General features: G+C 39.1%; 1 protein-coding gene across 1 annotated transcript in view; it reads left to right on the plus strand.

Moving 5' to 3' along the window:
• Window positions 1-24,173, plus strand: part of AUH (AU RNA binding methylglutaconyl-CoA hydratase) — a 346,329-nt gene that overhangs the window by 40,738 nt on the left and 281,418 nt on the right. Inside the window, 2 exon segments of the mRNA XM_027615423.1 lie at window positions 21,577-21,669; window positions 23,280-23,336. Coding sequence (XP_027471224.1) covers window positions 21,577-21,669; window positions 23,280-23,336 — 150 coding nt within the window.

Here is a 24,173-nt window from a genome sequence, read left to right on the forward strand (position 1 = left end):
ATTACATATTATTACATTTATTACAGCTGATGAACTTCCATTGATAAATCACAGTTATCCAAAACTCATGGTGGTTTACATTAGGGTCCACTCTTGGTGTTGTACATTCTGTGGATTTGGATAAATATATAATGACATGTGTCCATCATTATAGTGTCATACAGAGTATTTTCGGTGCTCTAAAAATTATCTCTGCTCACCATGTTCTCCCTTCTCTCCTCTCTGACAGCCTGTTTTTACCGTCTCTCTAGTTTTCCATTTCCGGAATGTCATATAGTTGGAATCATATAGTGTGTAGCCTTTTCAAATTGGCTTCTTTCACTTAGTAAGATACATGAAAGTTTTCTCCCTTTTTATGCCTTGATATCTTACGTGTTTCTAGTGTTGTTATGTGTTTCTGGTGCTGAATAATACTCCATTGTTTGGATGTGCCACAGTTTATTTATCCATTTACTCACTGAAGGACATCTTGGTTGCTTCCAGGTTTTGACAGTTCTGAGTAAAGCCGCTAGAAACATCTCTATGTGTAGGGTTTTGTGTTGACACAGGTTTTCAGTGCTTTTGGGAAAGTACCAAGGAGCATAATTGCTGGATCATCTGGCAGGAGTGTTTAGTTTTGTAAAAAAAACCTGCCTAACTCTCTTCCAAAGTAATGATTGTGCCGTTTTGCATTCCCACCGGCAATGAATGAGTTTCTGTAGCTCCACATCTTTGTCAGCATTTGATATCAGGTTCCAGATTTTAGCCATTCTAATAGGTATGTAGTGGTATCTTGTTTTAATTTGTATTTCCGTGATGACATATGATGTAGAACATCTTTTCGTATGTTTATTTCCTATCTGTATACCCATGGTGAGGTGTCTGTTGAGAGTTTGGCCCAGTTTTTAATTGAGTAGTTTGTATTTCTTGTTGAATTTAAGAGTTTTTTGTATATGTTAGATAACAGTTCTTTATCAAGTATCAGAAAATTCTGTAAATATATTCTCCCAGCTTGTAGCTTTCATTGTAATCTTCTCATTCTCTTGATGTTATCTTTTGTAATAAGTTTTTCACTTTAATAAAGTCCAGTTTATTATTTCTTTCATGGATTGTGCTTTGATGTTGTATATAAAAAGTTGTTGGTCGGGCGCCTGGGTGGCTCAGTTGGTTAAGCAACTGCCTTCGGCTCAGGTCATGATCCTGGAGTCCCAGGATCGAGTCCCGCATAGGGCTCCCTGCTTGGCGAGGGGCCTGCTTCTCCCTCGGACCCTCCCCGCTCTCATGTGCTCTCTCTCTCTCATTCTCACGCTCTCAAAATAAATAAATAAATCTTTAAAAAAAAAAAAAGTGTTGGTCATCTAGGTTTTGTCTTTTATCTTCTAGGAGTTTTATGGTTTTGGGCTTTGCAGTTAGAACTGTGATCCATTTTGACTTAATTTTTGTGAAAGGCATAATTTTGTTTGTAGATTCCTGATTTTGCTTAAGAATGTTACTGTCCCAGTGCCATTTGTTGAAAAGACTATCTGTGCTCCGTTGTATTGCCTTTTTCTCTTTGTCAGAGATCAGTTGATTTATGGGAGTCTGTTTCTGGGCTTTCTGTTTTATTTATCTGTTCTTTTGCCAGTAACCACACTGTCTTGATTACTGTAGCTTTACAGTGAGTCTAGACTTTGGGTAGTGCCAGTGCCACACTGTGTTCTTGTCCTTGTGCAAGACTGTTGAATCACAGACCTGTACCTCTGAAACAAATAATGCAATATCTGTTAAGAAAAAAAAAAAGAAGACGATAGCAGGAGGGGAAGAATGGAGGGGGGAAATCGGAGGGGGAGATGAACCATGAGAGATGATGGACTCTGAAAAACAAACTAGAGGGTTCTAGAGGGGAGGGGGTGGGGGGATGGGTTAGCCTGGTGATGGGTATTAAAGAGGGCACGTTCTGTGTGCAGCACTGGGTGTTATGCACAAACAGTGAATCATGGAACACTACATCAAAAACTAATGATGTAATGTATGTGATTAACATAACAATAAAAAAATTTAAAGGGAGAAAAAATATTGTATGGGCTATTCTGGGTCTTTTGCCTCTACATATAAACTTGAGAATTTGTTGATAGCCACAAAATAACTTGCAGGGATTTTGATTGGGATTGCATTGAGTCTATACATGAAATTAGGAAGAACTGACATCTTGACAATACTGAGTCTTCCTATCCATGAACATGGACTCTCTCCCCTTTTATTTAGTTCTTTGATTTCATACATTAGTTTTATAGCTTTTCTCAGATAGATCTTGTTCATATTTTCTTGGTTTTATACCTAAGTATTTTATTTTGAGGGATGTTAATGCAAGTGGTATTGTGTTTCTAATTTTAAATTCCACTTATTCATTATTGGTATGTGGAAAATGGTTAACTTTTGTATATTTACCCTGTGTCTTGCAACCTTGGTATAATTGTGTATTTGTTCCAGGAAGTTTTTTGTTAATTCTTTCATATCTTTTGCATTGTAGACAGTCATGTCATTTGCAAGCAAAGACAGTTTGATGTCTTCTTTCTCAATCTGTATTACCTTTTATTTCTTTTTATGGTTTACATTTGCAAAGATTTTTAGTATGATGTTGAAAAGAACTAGTGAGAAGAGACATCCTTGCCTTGTACTATGTACTCAACTTTGACAGTGCTGAAGCAGCCACAGAGAAAATGTAAACAAATGTGTGTTTCTCTGAGTAAAACTGTATGCACTGTGAAATTTAAATTTTAAATAGTTTCCATGTGTTATGAAACAGTATATTTAATTCGTTTCCTTATTTTGAACTGTTTAAATATATAGAAACCATCTTAACATACAGGTTATGCTAAAATAAGCACTGTGTCTGATTTTCTTCTTTCTCTTCCTCCCTCCCTCCCTTCCATCCATCTATTCATCCATCTCACATGTCTCCTATTCTTCATTTTTCCTGGTTTTTGGAATTCTAGTCTTCCGCTCTTTTATATATATATATTTGTATATATATATATATATACGTATGTATGTATGAAGAAATCTACTTACTTCCAGTTTTGACTTGGACAGCTTGCTTCATGTTTGGCTCAGGCCTTTTTGATTCTGCATTTTGGAGATCTAAAGGTTTAAAGGTCTTTGTATCCTTTGCTAGGGAGTTCATGGAGCAGGAATGGAGCATAAGTCTTACAAATGAGTTGGAGGGTGGAGAGTGGGAAGCAGAGTAAGAAAAACAAAATGAAAACCAAAAGAAAGTTCATCAAACCCTAACAAAATGTGAAGAGGATAAAAGGGTACAACCTTAGGACAAATTAAATAATGAGATGATGAAATAAGTCTAGTAATTACCATTAATGTCAGTTTACTAAACTTGTTAAAGACAGGGATGTTCAGATTTGATTAAGAAACCTAAATCAACTGTGTATTGTTAACAGTAGCCACCGCTCTTGGAGCCTTTTTCATACCAGGAGATTACTAATCTTACTCTTTAAGACAAAAACCATTATTAGTAAGAGAAGGACCACCCTGCATGTATTAAAACGTTAAATTTTTCATAAGACTAAACTTGTATGATTCTGAAAACAGAGATCTTAAAAGTATACAAATGAAGTTATATTGGATATATACAGGATAAATTGGCAAATCCTTCATCATTGTGGATGATTTCAATTCATCTCTTCCAATTTGTTGTGAGATTGAAAGACAAAAGTTAAAAATAAAGGTTTGAACAATGTGCCTATGAAAGTTGACTTAATAGACTCTTAACCCCAAATTGGAGACTGTGCATACTTCTCATGAACAGACGAAACATTTACAAAAACGAATCATGTGCTGGACTCTAAAATCTCTGTTAAATTTCAGAAGATTAATACATAGAGACCACGTTCTCTGTTCACAATGCAACTAAGTTAGAAATAAAAATACACATAATATAGAGATTTAAAAACCATATATTTGTAAATTAAAAAAGAACTGTTAAGTTACTCATGGGTCAAAGAAAGGACTATTATAGGAAAAAGCACTAAGACTGAATATAAAATTACTGTATATATCCAAATTTTTGAGATTTAATTAAAGTGATAGTTTGAGGGGAAGTCATAACCTTAAATGCCTTTGTTAGCAAGGGAAAACCGCTGGCAATAAGTAGCTAAGCATTGCCTTAAAAAGTTATGAATCCAAAGAAAGTTGAAGGAAGGCAGTAATACACAGATCAGAAATTAATGAGATGAAAGCTGGAGTTGCAGCGGGGAGAATTTGCACGAGGCCAAGCCTCTGAACAAAGAAGTAAAGGGTATTGAACAGTTGATGTTACAGATGAAAAGAGGAATGTGATTGTAGATAGAGCAGAGATTATAAAGCTTACAAGAAATACTGTGAAAATCTTTATGCTAATAAATAAGAAATTTCTGTCTCAAGAAGAAATTGTATTCTGGAATAATCATATTACCACTGGAGGGACTGAGTAGTAGTTGAAAGGTTTGTCACAGAGAAAGCGCCAGGCCTGGTTTTTTCATGTTCAGTGATTTGCCTTTAGGTGCTTTATTGGCCTATGAGGAACGGATCATTGCAAGTTTATACAAACTCCTCCACAGAACGGTGCAGTGAGAGTTTATTCCTAAACTCAGTATTTCTTTTTTTTTTTAAGATTTTATTTATTTATTTGTCAACGCACACAGGTAGGGGGAACAGCAGAGGCAGAGGGAGAAGCAGGCTCCCTGCTGAGCAGGGAGTGTGATGTGGGACTTGATCCCAGGATCCTGGGATCATGACCTGAGCCGAAGGCAGCAGCTTACCTGACTGAGCCACCCAGGCGCCCCTAAACTCAGTATTTCTGATTAGTATGACTTTCACCTGTACATGTGAGAAAAACAATAGAACAAAAGAGTTGAGAGGAGCCAGTCTTGCTTAGGAACATGGATGAAATCCAATAGTTAAAAAAAAAAAAAAGACCAAGTTGGATTTTCTCAGGAATACATGGGGGAGGAGGTTCCCATTTGAAAATCTTAAATTTAATTTGTGACATTAGTCATTTAAAATAAAGTCATGTTTTTCCTTAATAGATTGATGAAAAGAATTTGAGAGATGTCAAATCTATTCATAGAAAAACATCAAGGCAGACTAGAAATAGAAGGGAACTTCCTTAGCCTGATGAAAGGTATCTGTTTCTTAGTAAAACGTAAGAGTAGTCTCCTAAAATCAGGAAAAAACAAAAGGTCCACTGTTACCACCTCTTTTCAGCAGTGTTCTGAAAATCCTGGCGTGTGGAAAGGCAGGAAATAGAAATAAAATAATGACACAAAGAAGAAATGTAACACTGCCTGTCTCAAGTGGTATGATTGTCTCCACTGAAATCTAAAAGGATCAACAAATTATTCAGAATAATGAGTGTCTCAAGAGAGCAAAATACAAGAACCATATTTAAAAATAATTAATTGTTCTTCTTTATACCAGCAACAGCCAAGAAATGTCAGTCAAGAAAAGATACTACTGACAGCAGGAGCAAAAATGAATCTAGAAATATACGTAAGCTATTTTAAAGTTATGAAACTTTGTCATAAGACATTTAAAAAATTAAATGGTGACACGTTATCTTCTTTTTTTTTTGACACATTATCTTCTTGAATAGGAGGATTCAGGATCAAGAAGATGATTCTCACAAATGATTCAGTGTACAGATTCAATGTAATGACACTTACCTTCTCAGCATGAATTTTGTGAGGAATCTGATGAGCATAATGAAGCCCTCAAAATAGTCAAACATTCCTAAAGAAGAAAATAAGGGGCCTTGGGTTATCAGCACTCAAGACTTATTTTAAAGATTTGTAAATTAAGGTGGTATGTTACGGGTTTTGGGATAGACAAATGAACCATGGAGTGGACTATAGAAGCCCAGCAGACATACATAAATGGGGAGACTGCCACAGGAGAGAGGAAGCATTTGCTGGGGATAGCGAAGGCTGACTGCATTTATGAAAGAAAGTGAACTTTTATGATCTTGATGGAGTAAAATTGTTGAACACAAAATGCAGCCCATGAAAGGAAAGGTTTATAAATTCTACCAAATTAAACTTAAGAACATTTGTTCATTAGAAGGTGCTATAAAGAAAGTAGAAAGGAAAGCCACAAACTGGGAAGAAATACTTGAAACACATAGCTGCCAAAGCATTCGTGTGTGTGTGTGTGTGTGTGTGTGTGTGTGTGTGTACACATGCATGAATCAACGCGCACATGCGTGCATGCCGCCTAGGGATGTGTAAGAAAGCACGAGAGAGCCATGTTTCACACATCTGTCAGATGAGCCACATATTCTTATGCCTGAAACTACCAAGAGTTAGTGAAGAAGTGGATCACCAGGCATATTGACTCACTTCTGATGAGAGTACAAATTGATGTAACTGTTTAGGAAAACAATTTGGTGTTGTCTTACAAAGTTGAACATTCACATTCCATAAGACTCGAAAGTTCACTTCTTTAGGAGGCATTTACCTAGAGGCTAAGCCCTTTAACACTTTTTACTGGACCCATAGTAAAACGTACCCACAGTTTATCCCAGTAAACACATAGGGTGGGCATCAAAGGTTCATGAAAATAATAACCTCTTTGTGCACTGCATGTGGATACTGTGCTCTTTTATTTTTAAAAATACCTCATTTTTTTTTTTCTAGATTTTATTTATTTATTTGACAGAGAGAGACACAGTGAGAGAAGGAACACAAGCAGGGGGAGTGGGAGAGGGAGAAGCAGGCTCCCCTCTCAGCGGGGAGCCCGATGCGGGGCTTGATCCCAGGACCCCGGGATCATGACCTGAGCCGAAGGCAGACGCTTAATGACTGAGCCACCCAGGTGTTTCTAAAAATACCTGATTTTGACCCAGTGAATGTATTGCTACTTGGAGTTTGAAACCACACTATTCTGTAGGCATTTTGTGCATGTGTCCTAGGGAAGCTTATACCAGGATATAATAAAAAGATTTTATAGTAGCAATATTGTTAATAATAAAAAGCTGAAGGCAACCAAATTTCAGTGACAGGAGAATGGATGAATGTTTTTGTATATTTGTACAGTTGTACTGTAGATAGCATTGTGCCTAAATGAATAACTACAGGTGTAACAACATGGGTAAATCTTTGAAACACTGAGTTAAAACAATGTATTTATTATAAAACTAAAAGCATACAAAACAGTATATAGTTTAGAAGTGTGTGTATACTGAAATCACATACAAGCACACACACGTAGAATAGGATATAAAGGAGGGTGGTAAGCAGAGAAGTCGCAGTAGTCATTACCTTTGGGTTTGGGAAGGCAGATGGAAGAGTGCGTGAGGAACACATGGGCACATAGGGGGTTCTGACACCGTTCTTACGTCGGTAATCTTAAGGAAGTCTGTTATTATTATGCTTGCTTACATGTGTATGCTACGTACATTCTTTATATTTGCCAAATTAGATCAGTTTTTAAAATACTCATCTATCTTGAATTCTCCAAACATTTCTAATGTTATTTCTTGAATAACTTTCTTCATATTCCACCTTGATTCTTATTTTCAAGAAAGATCCTCCAGGGTAGAGACATAGGAAGAAAAGAGTTCTCTGAGAGCCGTGCGAGGAAAGTCTTTATTTGGGAGCCTCGATCACGTGCTGCTGACACGTCCAGGAGGGTGTGTGGGGAGAGTGGACGGCCGAATTTGGCGGCACTGTCGTCACTGGCGCCTTTACACGTGTTCTCCTTGAGATGAGTGTTGGGGCCGTGGGCAGCTGCTTCCTGGGCTGGCCGCGATGGAAGAGCTCCATTCCTTGGATGATTTTGGAAGGCCCCTTAGTTGGACTGTTGGGCTTCCTGGTGTAGGTCCATGTAGAAAAAACATTATCTGAAACTTACCCTGGTTATGAATGAAAACTTCCCATAGTTTGATTTCTTATAAATAAATCACAGGTGAGAGTGTTCGGAAGGTTTTTTTTCTCAAAAATTTGTATATACCTTTCTTTGAAGCATAAAGTCTGATTTACTGTGGCTTAATAATAATCTCTGAGGTAAGATGCAGAGCTTTTAAATATAAATAAGGTATGATAACATTTTATCAAAGCTTAAAAAGTGTATTTGTCACTTCATGCATTTAGTCATTGTATTCTTTTTAATTACATAACACGTTACACCAAGGCCTGTGCTTTGTAAAGGTATAAATCCACTTAAAACTCCCTGGCATCCCATTTTAATATTTAGAGATTCTTGAGTAATAAATGCAAAAGCGCTTGCACAAATTCCAGATATATCCTTTTTAAGCTTTCCATTTGACTTAGAGACATCTGATACTTAAAAAAAATCAGATATTAGCTCAGCTTCTCATTTTCCCAAAGAAGTTGCCATAAGGTGTTCATTTTGCTGCAGAAAAGTTAAGTTTATCCATTACCAAAATGTGGTGAGCTTCTATGAATTGTGATGGATTTTTTTAGAGTTTGATAGGTTATCATCGTTACACCATTCAGAGCTTTTCCAGATACTTCATTTGTGTTTTACTTGATTTGAAATAAAGCTTATTGTGAAAATACTTAATTACTGCCACAGTGACTACTGTCACATACAGTTTGAAAGGTTGTGTACTTGTTACATTTTCTTTGCTATCCTCTGATTATTTGACTTTGATTTCAGATGTATTAAGAATTGTTTAGTAAAGAACATTTTTAAGGTTTGCAGAATTGTCAGTCTGCCAGGTTGACCCGAAATGTTTATGTTCACTGTGCCTTTTTTGTTTTCTTGAAGGTCAAGGAGATTTTTTAAATAAGTAGTTTTGTTAAATTGGATGCATTCCAGCATGTATTTTACATTTTTCCCCCCTAATTTGATGTAATAAGTAGAAATTGGAAGAGCTCAATTATGGTATGTGAAGGATTGATTTCGTCATGCTTTTGCTGACTTCCACTGGGTATTAATCACATTATGATTTTGGATGGTGGTGTGGAAATTAGACTGTTTTGCTAAATATAGCCAAAGAAGCGGGCTTATCAACCAAGCTCTGTCACTTACTCTAAAATATTACCCTGGAATATTCTAGAATTTCACTTTCGTTCTGTTTTGAAGGGGAAAAGGGCACACTCAAGTTAACTGTACTTACTAGTTTTCCAAGTGGTAACTTCCAGATCCTGCGTTCCGTTTTCTTTATGCTTTTCATCATCCTGAGGGAGGACTGTTGTTTTCCCTTAGAAATGTTAACATCCTCCGCCTACTGAGTCATAGTTTCAAGTAGAGTTACACGTCCCTTTGCAACTTAGGATCTCTCTCCTTCCCTTTTTGGAATTCTGTTGCTTTTGCTGACTTCCACTGGGTATTAATCACATCATGATTTTGGATGGTGGTGTGGAAATTAGACTGTTTTGCTAAATATAGCCAAAGAAGCGGGCTTATCAACCAAGCTCTGTCACTTACTCTAAAATATTACCCTGGAATATTCAAGAATTTCACTTTCGTTCTGTTTTGAAGGGGAAAAGGGAAATCCCTTTCATTCTTTTTTGGCTTTTTTATGTTCGTTAGCTTTTAATTCCATAAGGCATATCTGAATGTGTGTTTAATGTAAAAAATTAGAACTTCTTGTAGCAGGTTTTCCCCATTCCCTTTCTCTCCAGATAAGTAATTACTGCCAGTGCCCTGACTTAATATTTTAATATTTAATGATTTTAGTATTTTTAGGTCTTTTCTTGGCTTTTACATGAATATGTATATTTGTATACATACATTGATTTAGATTATTTGCACACACTTATATGAAAATGACCACATAAACAAGTTGTCTGTTTTTAAGTTTTATTTCTGGAAATTAATACTTTTCTAGGAATTTATCCATTTCATCTAGATTTTTAAATGCATCGGCATGAAGTCATTGGTAACGTTCTCTTAGTGTCTCTGAAGAGTCAACAGTGGTTGTCTCCTTTCACTCCTGAGCCTGCTTGCTGGCGCCCTCATACAGTTTTCTTCTTGGATCTGCCTCTGCATAGCTTTATCAGTTCTAGTGTACATTCCAGAAATCGGTTTTGGGCTTTGTTAATCCCCTCTCGTTTCTGTTTTATTAATTTCCATCCTGATTTTCATTAATTTTTTTTTCTTCAGGTTACATTTGCTGCTTTCTTTTAAACCCATGACAAGGGATATTTGGTTCACTGTTTTCTGCCAGTTTGGCTCATGTCAGACCTTCTTATTGCATGTCTGTGTCTCCTCTTCCATCTTTTCTGTGTTTGTGCCTCCTTACCTGTCTCTGAATGGTTTATAGCTCACTGATTTTCTCATAAGCTGCACCCAATTCATTACAAACATTGAGTTTTTTATTTCATTTTAAAATACTTTTTGGTTCTTTTAAAAAACTATTGTGTCAGTTTTTATCATTTACGGTTTCATGCTTGGCTTCATGTCTATTTGAGAGCGTTTGAAGATTATGGATCTCGATTTTGCGTGGGTGTTTTCTTAATGTTTTTTTTCTACTCTGTCTTGTTTTCTTGGTTATCCTTTGGCTGGGGGATAGACATTGTATTTGAAAAACTATTTCTGGGAATAGTTTGGAGTCTAGTTTTCTGCGGTGTGGAATGTTTTACCACTGCATTTAAAATAATTGTTTCCTTGTATTATTTGCTACAGGCATACCATAATGTATGTAATTATTTCCTTCATTGATGGACATTTAGATAACTTTTAGTTTTTTACTGTGACAAACAGCAGTGCAGAAGACATTGTACATACCATATGCTATCTAAGGGAGCCTTAATAAATAGAAATCCTCCTTCTGTCTAAGGTTTGGAATAAATTGAAAAATAAAATAAAGTGTAGAAATGGGCAAAATGTTCTCTTAATCACTGATACGAGCTACGCTGAAGGTTGTGGCTTTAGATCTGCTGAAGAGGAGATTTGCTTATTTGTCCCACCTGGGGCAGCTTCCCCGTCACAGCCACACTGGGTTTGTACTGGCTGCCTCCTGCGGCAGTTGGCCCAGCGCCAGCGTTGCGTGACTCACAGGGCACTTTGCACAGAGGTGTTCTGGGAAAGAAGGAGGGTGTAGCTGAGCTAAGGATAAGCCCATTTATTATTTTTTTATATTATCTCTTTAAATAAATAATTTGTTATGGTAGAAGACATTTAGGGGACGTAGTTCTGGGAGCGTGGGACCCATTTCTGTAATGCTGTGTATATTTAGCATCAGGGAGGAAGGGAACATCTGTACAGCCATGTACACTGGACACTTTCCAGTCGGGAAGGTGGCCTTGCGGGAAACTACCTCTGGAGGCAGGTGGCTAGAGCCTGCACTTCTCCTAGATTGATCCTCACACGTGGAGCCTGCTGTCTCTGCTAAGCTACTAAAATGGGGAAGAAACTATGCCTTCAGGCCATCCATATTTGTCTGTCCCCGATTAGCTAGTATTTTTGTTATAATTTTTTAGTTTAATTGTTGTATAATGGCCGGAGAGTGGCTGTAACGTTTGTGCTGTGATGACCCTGTTCTTTATCGTGTGTCTGCTTTGTGGACGCTGCTGCTGTGTTATTTTGTGCGTAGTAGATATTTTATTGCCGCTAGATCTTCATTGTGGACTTTTCCTTTATTAAGCCTAATAAAGTGCTTCTCCTTTGCCCGTTTAATGCTTTTACTCAAATATTGCCCATTACTTATTAAGATTATGAGATAATTTCTTTGTATTTGATGCTGAGATACACCATACCCATCCTTCAAATTTTTAAAATTTTATTTTCTCCCTTGTTGTAGATTTTCTCTAATGTTCTATTTGTAATTGGGTTTTGCTTCATGATCCACATGGAGTCTTTTCCTTACCAGATGAATACAGCTTCTTTAAATGTATTGATACTTGTGGTGTTAACGTCTGTCATGATTTTCTGTGCCTTCTGATTTTGGTGATTTTACATTTAAAAGATCATATTAAGTATGCTGTATGGTTTTTTTTTTTGGATTCTTTTTGTGGGTTTCTTTTTTAAGATTTATTTATTTTAGTGAGAGAGGAAGAGAGTGACTGTGCATGCAGGGGTAGGGGTAGAGGGAGAGGGAGAGAGAATCTCAAGCAGACTCCCCGCTGAGTGCGGAGCTGGTCAACGGGCTCAATCTCATGATCCTTAGATCATGACCTGAGCCAAAATCAAGAGTCGGACGCTTAGCCAACTGAACCACCAGGCGTCCCTCAGCTGGTTATTTTTATTATAACTTTACATAGTGTATTTGATCCTTTCCTTTGGAAAGTTTTATTGACTTCTTACTATGAGCAGTGACAGAATTGGTATATTTCTAGTTTTAAATTCTTCCCTCCCCGTTACCCTGAGCAACATATTTATGGACATGTCTCCTCAGGCAAGGGAAACAAGCAAAAATAAACTATTGGGACTACATCAAAACAAAAAGCTTTTGCACAGCAAGGGAAGCCATTGACAAAACAAAAAGGCAACCTAGTGAATGGGAGAAGATATTTGCAAATGATGTATATCTGATATGGAGTTAATATCCAAAATATATAAAGAACTCCTACAACTCAACACCAAAAACCAGTCTGATTAGAAAATGGGCCGAGGACCTAAACAGACATTTTTCCAAAGAAGACATGCAGATGGCCAACAGTCACGTGAAAAGATGCTCAACATCACTCATCTGGGAAATGCAAATCAGAACTACAATGAGATATCACTTTATACCTATCAGAATGGCTAGTATCAAAGATACGGAGTAACAAGTTTTGGTAAAGATGAGGTGAAAGAGAAACACTTGTGTACTGTTGGTGGGAATATAAATTCGTGCAGCCAGTATGGGAAATGGTATGGAGGTTCCTCAGAAAAGTGAAAATAGAACTACCGTATGATCCAGTAAATACTGGGTTATTTACCCAAAGAAAATAAAAACACTAATTTGAAAAGATGTCTGCAGCCCTGTTTATTGCAACATTATTTACAATAGTCCAGATATGGAAACAACCTAATTGTCCATTGATAGATGGATGGATAAAGAAGATGTAGTATGCGCATGCGCCCCCACACAGTGGAATATTACTCAGCCATAGAAAACAATGAGATCTTCACATTTGCAACAACATGGATGGACCTAGACGGTATTATGCTAAGTGAAATAAGTCAGACCAGAGAAAGACAAATATCATGTGATTTCACTTATATGTGCAATCTAAAAAAACAAGTGAACAAACAAGCAAACAAAAAACCGGATGCTTAAATAGGGAGAGCAAACGGGGATTGTCAGAGGGTGGGGGAGGGAATAAGTAAAATAGATACAGAGGGTTAAGAGGTACAGACTTGCAGTTGTAAAATCAGTAAGTCGTGGAGATGACAGCGCAGGGAATAGGCAGTAATCTAATAATAACGTTGTATGGTAACCAGTGGTAACCAGACTTACCTTGGTGAGCGAGCACTGAGTTATGTATAGACTTGTCAAATCACTATGTTATACACCTGAGGCTAATATAATATTGTATGTCGGTTGTATTTCAGTTAAAAAAACCAAATTGTTCCCTTTTACTTTTCTCATCATTTTTTTTTTAAGATTTTATTTATTTATCTGAGAGAGAGAATGAGATAGAGAGAGAGCATGAGAGGGGGTTGGGTCAGAGGGAGAAGCAGACTCCCCGCCGAGCATGGAGCCCGATGCAGGACTCGATCCCGGGACTCCAGGATCATGACCTGAGCCGAAGGCAGTTGCCCAACCAACTGAGCCACCCAGGCGTCCCCTCATCATTTTTCTTAATGCTATTTCTTTATAATTTTAAATTGATTCATACCCGTGTTACTTGATTTTAAATTATATCTATAAAAATAAATATAAATTGTATATTTAATTGACCCATTTTAAAAGATCAGGAAACTAGTATACTTTATTCTCTTGGATTTATCATTTTCATATTACTCCAGTCATAGACGTTTTAGGAAGAGATCTGTTGAGGTATAACTGACAGACAATAAGATGCATGTATTCGCATGTACCATGTGTTGATTTTGACTTTTGGAAACATGACCACAACCAAGATGGTGAACATGTCCATCACCCCCAGAAGTTTCTTCATGGCCCTCGGTGATCCCTTTCCTCTGCCCCATCCCATCCCCTTCCTGTCCTCAGATGGCTACTGAGCTGCTTTCCATCACTGGAGACTAGTTTCCATTTTTAGAATTTTTAGTAAATGGAGCGCAGTATGTATTAATTTGCATGTTATCTTTCAGCGTATTTTTTTGAGGTTCATTGATGTTTAGCATGGATGGGGCAGTAGTTGGTTCCTTTTTATTGCTGAGTAGTGTTCCATCATATGGATGTAGCACATAAAGCTGCTACAAATGTTTGTATGTTAAGTCTTTCCTACCGTTACATTTGGGTCTTACGGAAAGAGTTAGGGCTCGTACTGCTTCCTCTCTCTGTGTAGTGGGTCAGCATGTTACCCTGCAGGGTGGTGAGGTGGTCAGGTTCCCTGTGGATTAGCTGCGTATCCAGAGCTTGACCTGCAGATCTTGTTCAAATGCAGCTCCTGGTGGGGTAGTTGCGGCGTGGGACCTGGGGTTGTACGTTTCAACAAGCTTCCAAGTCCACAAACTGTGCTTTGCAAAGGGAGGATATACAGCCTGAGAGAGATCATGAAGCCAGGCAGGAATGGTGTATTTTTTTCCTACCAGGTAAAAGTAAACTACTTCTAGTGTTATGTTTTCATCAGAAATGGAAATAACTGGGCGCCTGGGTGGCTCAGTTGGTTAGGTGACTGCCTTCGGCTCAGGTCATGATCCTGGAGTCCCGGGATCGAGTCCCACATCGGGCTCCCTGCCCAGCGGGGAGTCTGCTTCTCCCTCTGACCCTCTTCCCTCTCGTACTCTCTCTCATTCTCTCTCTCTCAAATAAATAAATAAAATCTTAAAAAAAAAAGAAATGGAAATAACTACATGTGTCATGTCAGGCAGCATTTGATGTGCCAGGAGCTTGCTATTTCTCTCCCATTCATTCATTCATTCATTCATTCATTGTAGTGAACACCTGGAACAGCAGTTGACAGTGGAAGTTATGGCTCAGTTCTGTCTATTACAATCTTCCAGACAAGGCTGTGGGGTGGGAATGTTCGGGGGCTTAACCTTGCTTACCCTTTTCTGTTTCTCCAGGCAGGCTTTATTTGTTTGGAATTTTGGTAGGAAAGGGATGCTCTGGTGTTGGCCCTTGTCTAATAACCTGTGGTCATGCGCCGGGGACAGTCTGGGCTGGAGGTTTGCGGGGAAGTTTCAAGTCAGAATTCTGTTACAGTCAACTGTATAGTTGTATTGTTCCCCGTTCCCCTGGTTCTCTTGGTTGGACCTGGTGAACTACGTGTTGTTCTAGGTCTCCAGCAGTTAGCAGAACTCAGAGCCAGTGTGCTTGTCAGACTTCTCACGGGGTCTCAGCATTTCCCTTTCTTCAGACTCAGGCACACAGGTCCTTGAGGAAAGATGGAATGTTGTTTTGCAGAGCCGAGTCCTGGCTCACCAGCTCTGAGTCCAGGCTGTGAGAGCTGGTGATGAGCAGTCATGGTTATGAGCAAGTCCCTGGAGTCAGGCCACCTGAACTCGAATTATGGTTGCACCAGACAAGTGATGGCAACTCCTCTGCCCTGTGTCCCCATCAGCAGGGAAGGTCATAGTAGTTCTGATGTCAGGCAGATCGGAGGTTTAAGTAATATTTGTAAGGTGCTTAGGACAGTGAAACATAGTAAGCACTTTCTTGTACGTGCTCGATACATAGGCAGCTATATGGAAAATTAAGAAGACAGGTAAATAAGAGGTAGGATTAGAAAAATCGAGCATCTTTTCTCATTGCAGAGTGGTCACCCCCTGACTCCTGGGGACAGTGGCTCCCATTTACAGGCCTTGAACCCCACTGTGTGCTGAGGTGCGAGTGTGTGTTGGCGTCCAGGCTGGCTTCTTGCCCAGAGGCCCTGGCTGGGCTTCCAGAGGTGCAGCTACCTGCACGCTGTGGGCAGGAGTGGTTGTGTTTTGTTTCTGTGGTTCCTTTGAAACTTGATGTTGGGAATGGGAGATGATGCATGAAGGTGAAAAAGTTTGAGTTGGAATTCATGATAATTAGGAATTTATTATAATTCTCAATCTTGATTTTATTTCTATTCTTTTTGAATGATTTCAATAAAGTCAGACTTCTAGTATGCTATATGAGCATTTCTTTTGACATATTTCTGTTTTGTATAAGAACATGATTCTTCAGTCAAAGCCATATTTAAAAGTCACAGCTGACACTAGCATTTTCCTTTAATAATTGAATTATATTTTCCTGGAAACATCTGAAAACCTCTGTTACATAGGATATCTCTCTCGGAGCTGAAAGTAAACCTGCTCCCCATTTTCCCTCATTCCTGGTCTCCTGACTCCAGTGTCCCTCCGTCACTGGGCGTCCTCCTGCTGACCCTGAGGTAGACCAGAGCCTTCCCGTGCAGCTCCTTTATTTTTTCTTGAAATAGCCAAACTTTAATTGTTTGCTTTTAATTATATTTTTAGGAGCATTTCAAAGGATTATTATGTTCTTTGTCATACCTGGCCTATTTCCTGGTACTAAACTCAAAATAGTATCTGATCCCGTTGGTTGCGTAACCTGCCGAGTGATAATTTCTTCCTTTTGCTGTTGGGAATAGACTCTGTTCCCGGCGGCTCCCGTGTCATCCAGCCACGCTCTTACCCAACCGCCGTTGTGATATTTCTCAGTTCTCTGAGGTGGATGATCTGCCCTTCTGAAGTGTGTTGTATTAAGTCCACTAAGATTATTAAGCGCTACCAAGCAGAAAAAATACTGGATGTAAAAACAAGCATATGAGGTAACCGTGAAACTAGCATGTGCTTTGAGTTGACTCATCTTTTCCCGAAGAAAATTTGCTAAGAGAGACGTCTTTCAGGGAAAGATTAAGAGTACATAAAATTTAAGATTAAAAAACAAATTTTAATTAAAGAAATTTTTTTTAATTGAAGCATACAGTTGACACACTAGAACTTTAGAATTTATAATATTGTAAAATGGTTGAAATTTAATTACTCCTTGAATGCTAATTGAGCTGTTCTGTTTAAGTAATTTTTAGTAGGAAAAATCTTATTGACTGCTTTATATAATGCTAATTTATGTTCATTAGCATTTGAAAGGAGAAAGTAATTTACCTTTTTAATGATTTGAGAGTGTTAATACCCTATTTTCCTTGTTGTTCTTGTTTTGTATAAGGACCTGACCCTACATTTCTTGTCATTTTATTTTATATTTCACATAAAATGTAATGTTAAAAAACTTTTAGCCCCTTGAGAAAATTTCTTAAGTTTTTAACTATCAAATTTAAAAATAATTATCATTATTTCCAAAGAATAGGAGCATATAGGGGGAAAGTGTTACTTCTTTAACTTCAGGATTAAGAAAATTTGAGCATGAGACAATTCATTTCACCACTTTCCCCCACCGCCATCTCCCAGATTAGCATGTTTGCATTTGTTTATTTCTCCTTGTTTCCTACCTTGTTACTCCAGGTCAGGCAGAACCTGAAACCTGCCTGGTGCGCATGCCTTCTCCCCCACCGTTTTATTTTATCAACATGTTTGTTTATAGCACCTCTTACAGTGAAAGGGAGGGTATATTTACTAATTTTTATTTGTGTTTTTAATGTACATTACCTCTTTTTTCCTTTCAATGACATTCTATATACTTCTAAAAAATAAAAGCTTTTAAACTTTCTATTGGCTAGTATGATTTTTAAATAATGATATTTATTTGAAAATAGTAACTAATAAAATTGTAGAGCAAAGCCTTGCCAGGTCTTTTTGAGGCATCTGTTCCCGATGTAGTGTTGCGAACATTATAGATGAGCATGGATTGTAATCTTGCCGTATGCTTACTGGGATGCTTCAGGGCTTATGAACTTGTGGAATTTTACTTTTGTAATTTATAGTCAACTTATTCCTTCGGCCCGTGTACTTAGTTTACATTTTCAGTTCACGATTTGATGCAAAGAAAAATTCCTCTTTGCGTATGAATTTGTTCCTATTTTGGGGGTGGAATCTAAAGAATATGAGAGAACCCCTGTCAGCTAGGAGTTGGAATTTTCAGAAACCGGAACTCAGTAGTACATATATTTCAGGCCTGGGTTTGATTGTAGAGGTCTTTTAAACTCAGCTTTATGGTTCCTATCTCTGCAGAGCCAGCTTCCTGCAGGTGGCTGCTGAGCGCCTTTGGCATTTTCACAAGGCAAGGAGAGAACACCTCCACCCTCTTCCTGGTCTCTCTCCCCCGCTCTGGAACCCTTTACACTTTATCGATCTTTTCTGTAGCTCCACTGGGCTACATACATTCATGTTATTTCTTTAAAGTATTAAGTGAAAGAAGTTCATAATAAGAAAAGCAGGGAGAATACGAGGTTTAAAGTCATAGGGACAGAAGAAACAGTCCCAGAGTAGGAAGAAGGATGTTACTTTCCAGCACCGATGTAATGTTCATCTCTGTTTCAGAATGGGTGATATGGTGGTAAATGCTCTGCTAGAAAGTACGTACAGAGTGCCATGGAGGTGCAGAGGAAGGGACTTTTGAGCAGTGCCTTGAAAGATCATTAGGTACTAGCTAGGCATGCCAGGCAGAGGGCCGCTTGTCCACAGGCATGGATGGGAAGAACTTCTGGGGCAAAGAGTATGTGCCTGAGGTTGGAGAGAGGTGGGGCAGGTGGACAGAACCTAGTTTATCAGGTGCCTCCTGTGCCATGTTAATTGTTTTCTCCATTTTTATCCCGAGTGTGGAATAAATCATTGTACAGTTTTAAATGGGGGAATAGCATGACTGCATTTGCATTTTAGAAAGATTATAATACAGGAAATATGGAAGAGGCGTTGGAAGGGGCCAGTCGCAGGTGAAAGTCTGGGAGGGACTTCCTGCTGCTGAGGAATGAAGGGACCCAGGACTCTGGCTGTAGGAAAGGGAGGGGGGCTTGCAGCTTTGTGAGCTATGGGAAGGAGGACATCCTGGATGACTCTGGGTATGTCTTGGGTAGCTTGGTCGGGGGAGATACTGCCACGTGTGAAACAGAATCTAGAAGAAGGACTAACAAGAAGTTGGTTTGAACATGAAAGCATTTAAATGGAGATGTCCCAATAGGCAGGTAGTCAGAGAGATGCAGTTGAGAGGGAGGTTTGGGTTTGAGGTAGGGATTTGGACATCCTTGGTATTCTGTGTGGTAAAAGTTCTGGGTGGGAATGAGACCTCCTGGGCGGAGTTTCTGTTGGGAGGGGAAGAAGGTTGAGAAATAACGGGAAGTGGAAAGAAAGACAGGAAAGTTGACAGAGGGGTTCACCAGGCAAATGAAGAGAGGAATTCATGGAGGAGTGTCCAGCACTAATGTCTGATCATCAGAGGCAGCAAGTTTAATAGGGACCAGATAGTGCCCATTGGTTACGGGACAGCCCCTGAAAGCAGAGCTGGAGCAGTCTGGGAGAAGTGGGGTGTAGCTGGAGCTCTGCAGTGGTGGCGAGTGGCAGTGCTGGTGCTCCTTTACTCTCCTCCCTCAGGAGGCTTGTCCTAGAAGTATGTGAGCTGGAAGGAAGCCGAGGGGAAGGTTCTGATGGGAGAGACATGAGCCTGGGGAAGCAGGAGACTGGAGGAGTCTAGAAATAATGATCATTTCTATCGCTAGCTAGGTTCTTAGAAAGAAAGGATTGATAGCTGGGTAGCAGAGTAACTCCACCTGACTTGTCGTGGTTTGAGATGATCTTGGAAGCCACTCAGATGGACTTGCCATTATATTTCTTCATTGATCTTTCTTCCTTCCTTTCTTTTTTTTTTTGACAGATAAACTTAACCAGATACTGTGTTTTCATTAAATTCATTTCCTGACGGTAGACCCTGACATAGCTGTCTGTTTATTTGTTCACCAAGTGTGCTGTGAAGTGCACCTGGGGAGTACCTTTTGAGTCTGGCCTGGCCCCTCGAGCCCTCACCTCCCCCCGAGTGTTCAGGCAGGTCCAAACAGCTGAAGCACGCCTGCTCTGCCGGGATGCTTCTGTCTTCGGGGGCAGTATGTGTGTGTGCTCCATCCCAGCCTCTTCAGACTGCACTCTTAAAATAAGTCTGGTAAATTCCTTCATGTGTGCTAAACCTCAGTGTACTTCAACAAATTCGTGTATTTTAAAAGGAGTCAAAGAATGAACCTCTCTGACTGGAATTTCATATCTCAGAATACCTGTGGAAGAAAGAGATTTTTAGGGATGGTACTATTATTTACTTCCTTCCTTACGTTTTACTTATTTTTTTAAAAATTGAGTTATAATTTCCATATGATGTTGTGTAAGTTTAAGGTATATAACGTGTTGATTTGCTCTATTTATGTATTACAACAAGATTACCCCTGTAGCATTAGCCAGTACCTCACACCACGTGATTATTATTTCTTATTTGTTGTCAGAGCAGTCAAGAAGAGATGGTACGTTCTTTTTATACTATAATAAGTTTGGCCAGCCTCGCTTCACATTACCATTGTCAGAATAAAATTAATAAGGAGGAGTCTGCTTCACAGAATAATTAACCAGTTTTTGAACCAGTTATAAAAATGAAATTTGTATGTTCTAATTTACAAAATCTCATTAAAAGAATATTCGGGGCTCAAGAAAGTCTGGTTTGAGCTCGGTGGTTGGCTGACCCCTTCCCAAGCATGCTTTTGGGAAGGTCCTCAGGACCTTCTCAGATGCCTCTTCCATCTCAAGTGTGCTGTTTGATAGAGCCTGATCATTTTCTAGCTAGGGCATGTCGTTCTCGTTCCTCAGTGATAGAACTCGTTAGTGGGCAGGGCCCAAGCAGCCACTCAGTCTGCTTTTGTCTGGTTTGAGAAGATTTATTACTTCATTGGATGAGACTGTCATTCTGAGTACCATGGTGACCCATAAAGGATCATGAATTTTGCAGTTATACCTAAATCATTTCAAATAGAAATTTGTATGAACCAAACATCTCATCAAAGACGTTTGGCTCGGGGCACCTGGGTGGCTCAGTCGGTTAAGTGTCTGCCTTCGGCTCAGATCATGCATAATCCCGGGGTCCTGGGATCGAGCCCCGCATTGGGGTCCCTGCTCCGCTGGAAGCCTGCTTCTCCCTCTCCCCCTCCCCCATGCTTGTGCTCTCTCTCTCTCTCTCTCTCTCTCTCTCTCTCTCCCCCCTTGTGTCTCTCTCTGTCAAATAAATAAATAAAATCTTAAAAAAAAAAGATGTTACACTCTAAGATTATAAAGTTGGAACTGTAATTGTGCTAATTCAATAAAAAATATTTATGGAAGTATTTCAATGATATGGGAGGACTTAAAGACATTATTGCATGTTTATTTGGTGGAACTCTACACAATCATCGCATGTGTTTGAAGAATAACAACAAAGGAAATGACTATTTTGTTAAAGGAAAAGGACTGCACAATTCTGAATGTGGTATCCCATTTAAAAATAAATTCACAAAAAAGAGTCTGAAATAAATTACATAGTAATTTATTTTATTAGTAATAGCTAATAAATAATAAATAAATAAAATAAATAGTAATTTATTTTATTAGTAATAGCGATCTTCCTGAAGAAACATAAAATCTTTCCTTCTATTTCAGCTAATCTTCCAGTGCCAACAATTGCAGCGATAGATGGACTTGCTTTGGGTGGTGGCCTTGAGCTGGCTCTAGCATGTGATATACGCGTAGCAGGTGAGAATTAATCCTATTGGAAATGAGGTTTGTGCTTACTCTTCATATAATTCCAAATATTTTATTCTTCTCTGTTGTTGAGTAGAACATTTAGAAGAAGTCACCCATTGGGTTTGATGAAGTATTGAAGATTCCCCGTTAAGAAAACAGTCTGTTAAGAGTCTCTTATTGGCCTTGGCAGTAGGGGAGGAGAATGGGAATTGGGTCAGACAGAACTGAATTTGAATCGCAGCCCCTGTCCAATCAGTTTCCTCCTCTAAAATGGGGGAAATGACAGGAGCTGTTGTGAAGATCAAGTGAACTAATCTGTGGCATGTGCCCAGTTCAAGCACTTAATTCATGTCAGCTACAGGAATGATAACTTAATCTCTTTGAGGTTCACTTTCTTCTTGCTTGGTTTCCTGTGGGTCGGATGAGGTGATGATGAAAATAATAATGAGAACAGTTAGTGCTGGCCGTGTGCTGAGCGCTGACCCAGTGCCCGGCCCTGCTCGAAGCCCCTGACGTGTATTACCTCACACAGTCGGCCTGTTAACCCTCTGTGAGAGGCGCTGTCTGGTGCTTGAGGAAGCTGGGGCGCGGAGAGGAGACGTAGCAGGCCCAGAATCAGTGGCTGAGCTGGGATTGGAACCCAGGCAGTCTGGCACCACGGCCGTCACTCCCCCTATCCTGCGAGAGCCCCGCAGACTGCCACCATATGGTCACACTGGGGTGACATAAAGGGGCCCTGGGACCAAGGACTGGGCGAAGCAGGCAACAGCTGTCTGTCACCGTTCTTCCCCCGGCCCCCACTATCACTCCTGCAGCAGCTGCCTGTTAAAACTAGTCAATATAATTATGTTTTCAATAATTTTTGACTGTTTCTTGGGATTTGTAGCTGCTAGTCCATGTGGACTCTTTTCCCCTTTCCACTTTATTTTAGATCTCTACTTACTTGTCTGAAATCATGAGTTTTAAGTGTAAAAGCTAAGGTACATGTAGTCCATTTCTGAAAGAGGGCAGATTCTGGGAATTAGGGTATGGGAGGCGGTCCAAGTACATTTGGCTGTGCAAGTAAAGAAATAATTAAGATGTTTTTAAAGTAGCCGTGAAAACAAAACACGGAAAGAGGAGCCCCGTCCAGCTGTCAGAACAGTAAAACCATTTGTCAAAAGTAACTAGAGATTCGGCCCTGACAAGCTGCCATATCTGATATGATATATTAAGCTGTTTGATTTGGAGGGCTCCCTGGGCAGCTAGAGATTCCTGCTTGTCAGACACAGCCTATGCTCCTCATCCTGAATAATTAATGCGGTCTTAGCCTTCAAACATGACTTGGCAGTATCAGGTCAAATTATGTAGTTGTAACCCTGGTCTTTCTGCATCGAAAATTCATTCACTGCCGAGCAATTTTTAACAGGAAATGTTATGTGAATCTCTTAATGTGTATCATTTACGGTGTTGACTTATTTCCATAACTAAATGCCTTCTGAAGCAACTTTTAAGAAGATTTGTGACACAGGTTTAATTAGTAAACAGAATATTTGTAGCTGATTTTACTAACTTTTTCAAGTCATAATATTTGAATCTGATGATATGGATTTTACTTAATTTTCTTCCTTCCTTTTTAGCTTCCTCTGCAAAAATGGGCTTGGTTGAAACAAAGTTGGCAATCATTCCTGGTGGAGGTATGGATTGTTCACACCCGTTGATTTATTTTCAACAACAGGGCATAAGGCAAAAGGGTGTTAATTGAAAAGGCAGCATTTTCTATAAAGAGACTAATACTATATTGTTTGCTTTTGTAGCAAAGTTCTTATTCAAAATGTGCTCTTTTAGCTTAGGTAGTTGAGAAGATGTTGGGTATGTTGGGTATTGCTCTCTTTTTGTGGTGTCTCCTGGGCTTTTCTGTATAATTTCTTAATTTTTAAGTTATTGTATCAGTCACATTTTTCTTGAAGGATTGCACGGATATTTTGAAACTTTTGTGTGGGTATATAAATGTGCATGCCCTCAGAGAGCTGCCCGCTCGTGGTCAGACCTCATTGGAGGAGCGGGTAGGGCTTGCCAGGCTTCGTGCCAGGTTTTTTGTGTTTCCGGGCAGCGGAACAAAAGTTGGGGTTGGTGGGTGGCCTGAATTTGGAGCTGAGGTGTTTCTTCTGTCACTACAAAAAAGATAGGTGAGCTGCGTTTTGGGAAGACTCATTTAAGAAAGCACTTTTCCAACATTGATAATGAAATCTTTTATCACCCAATAAATCTGAAATTTTGGTTCTTTTGTCTGATGAGAGAATTTGGAGCTATTCCCATTTCATGAAGTCGTTCTCTCAGAAAGTGGGGTTCATTTGAGATGTGCACATTGAGAATTTATTAGTATATGAATTAAATAGCAGTAACAGTTTAAAAATTAAAAGCAGTGTTTGAACACTTCAGGCATGTTTGTACCTGGACAGGTTATAAAATTGTCTGTTTAACCTCATTAGAAGAGTGCTTATCCTGATTAGGGTGGATAAGGAGAAATTAAA

This window comes from Zalophus californianus, chromosome 13 (assembly GCF_009762305.2).
Source record: "Zalophus californianus isolate mZalCal1 chromosome 13, mZalCal1.pri.v2, whole genome shotgun sequence".
In the NCBI taxonomy this organism is placed as follows: domain Eukaryota; kingdom Metazoa; phylum Chordata; class Mammalia; order Carnivora; family Otariidae; genus Zalophus; species Zalophus californianus.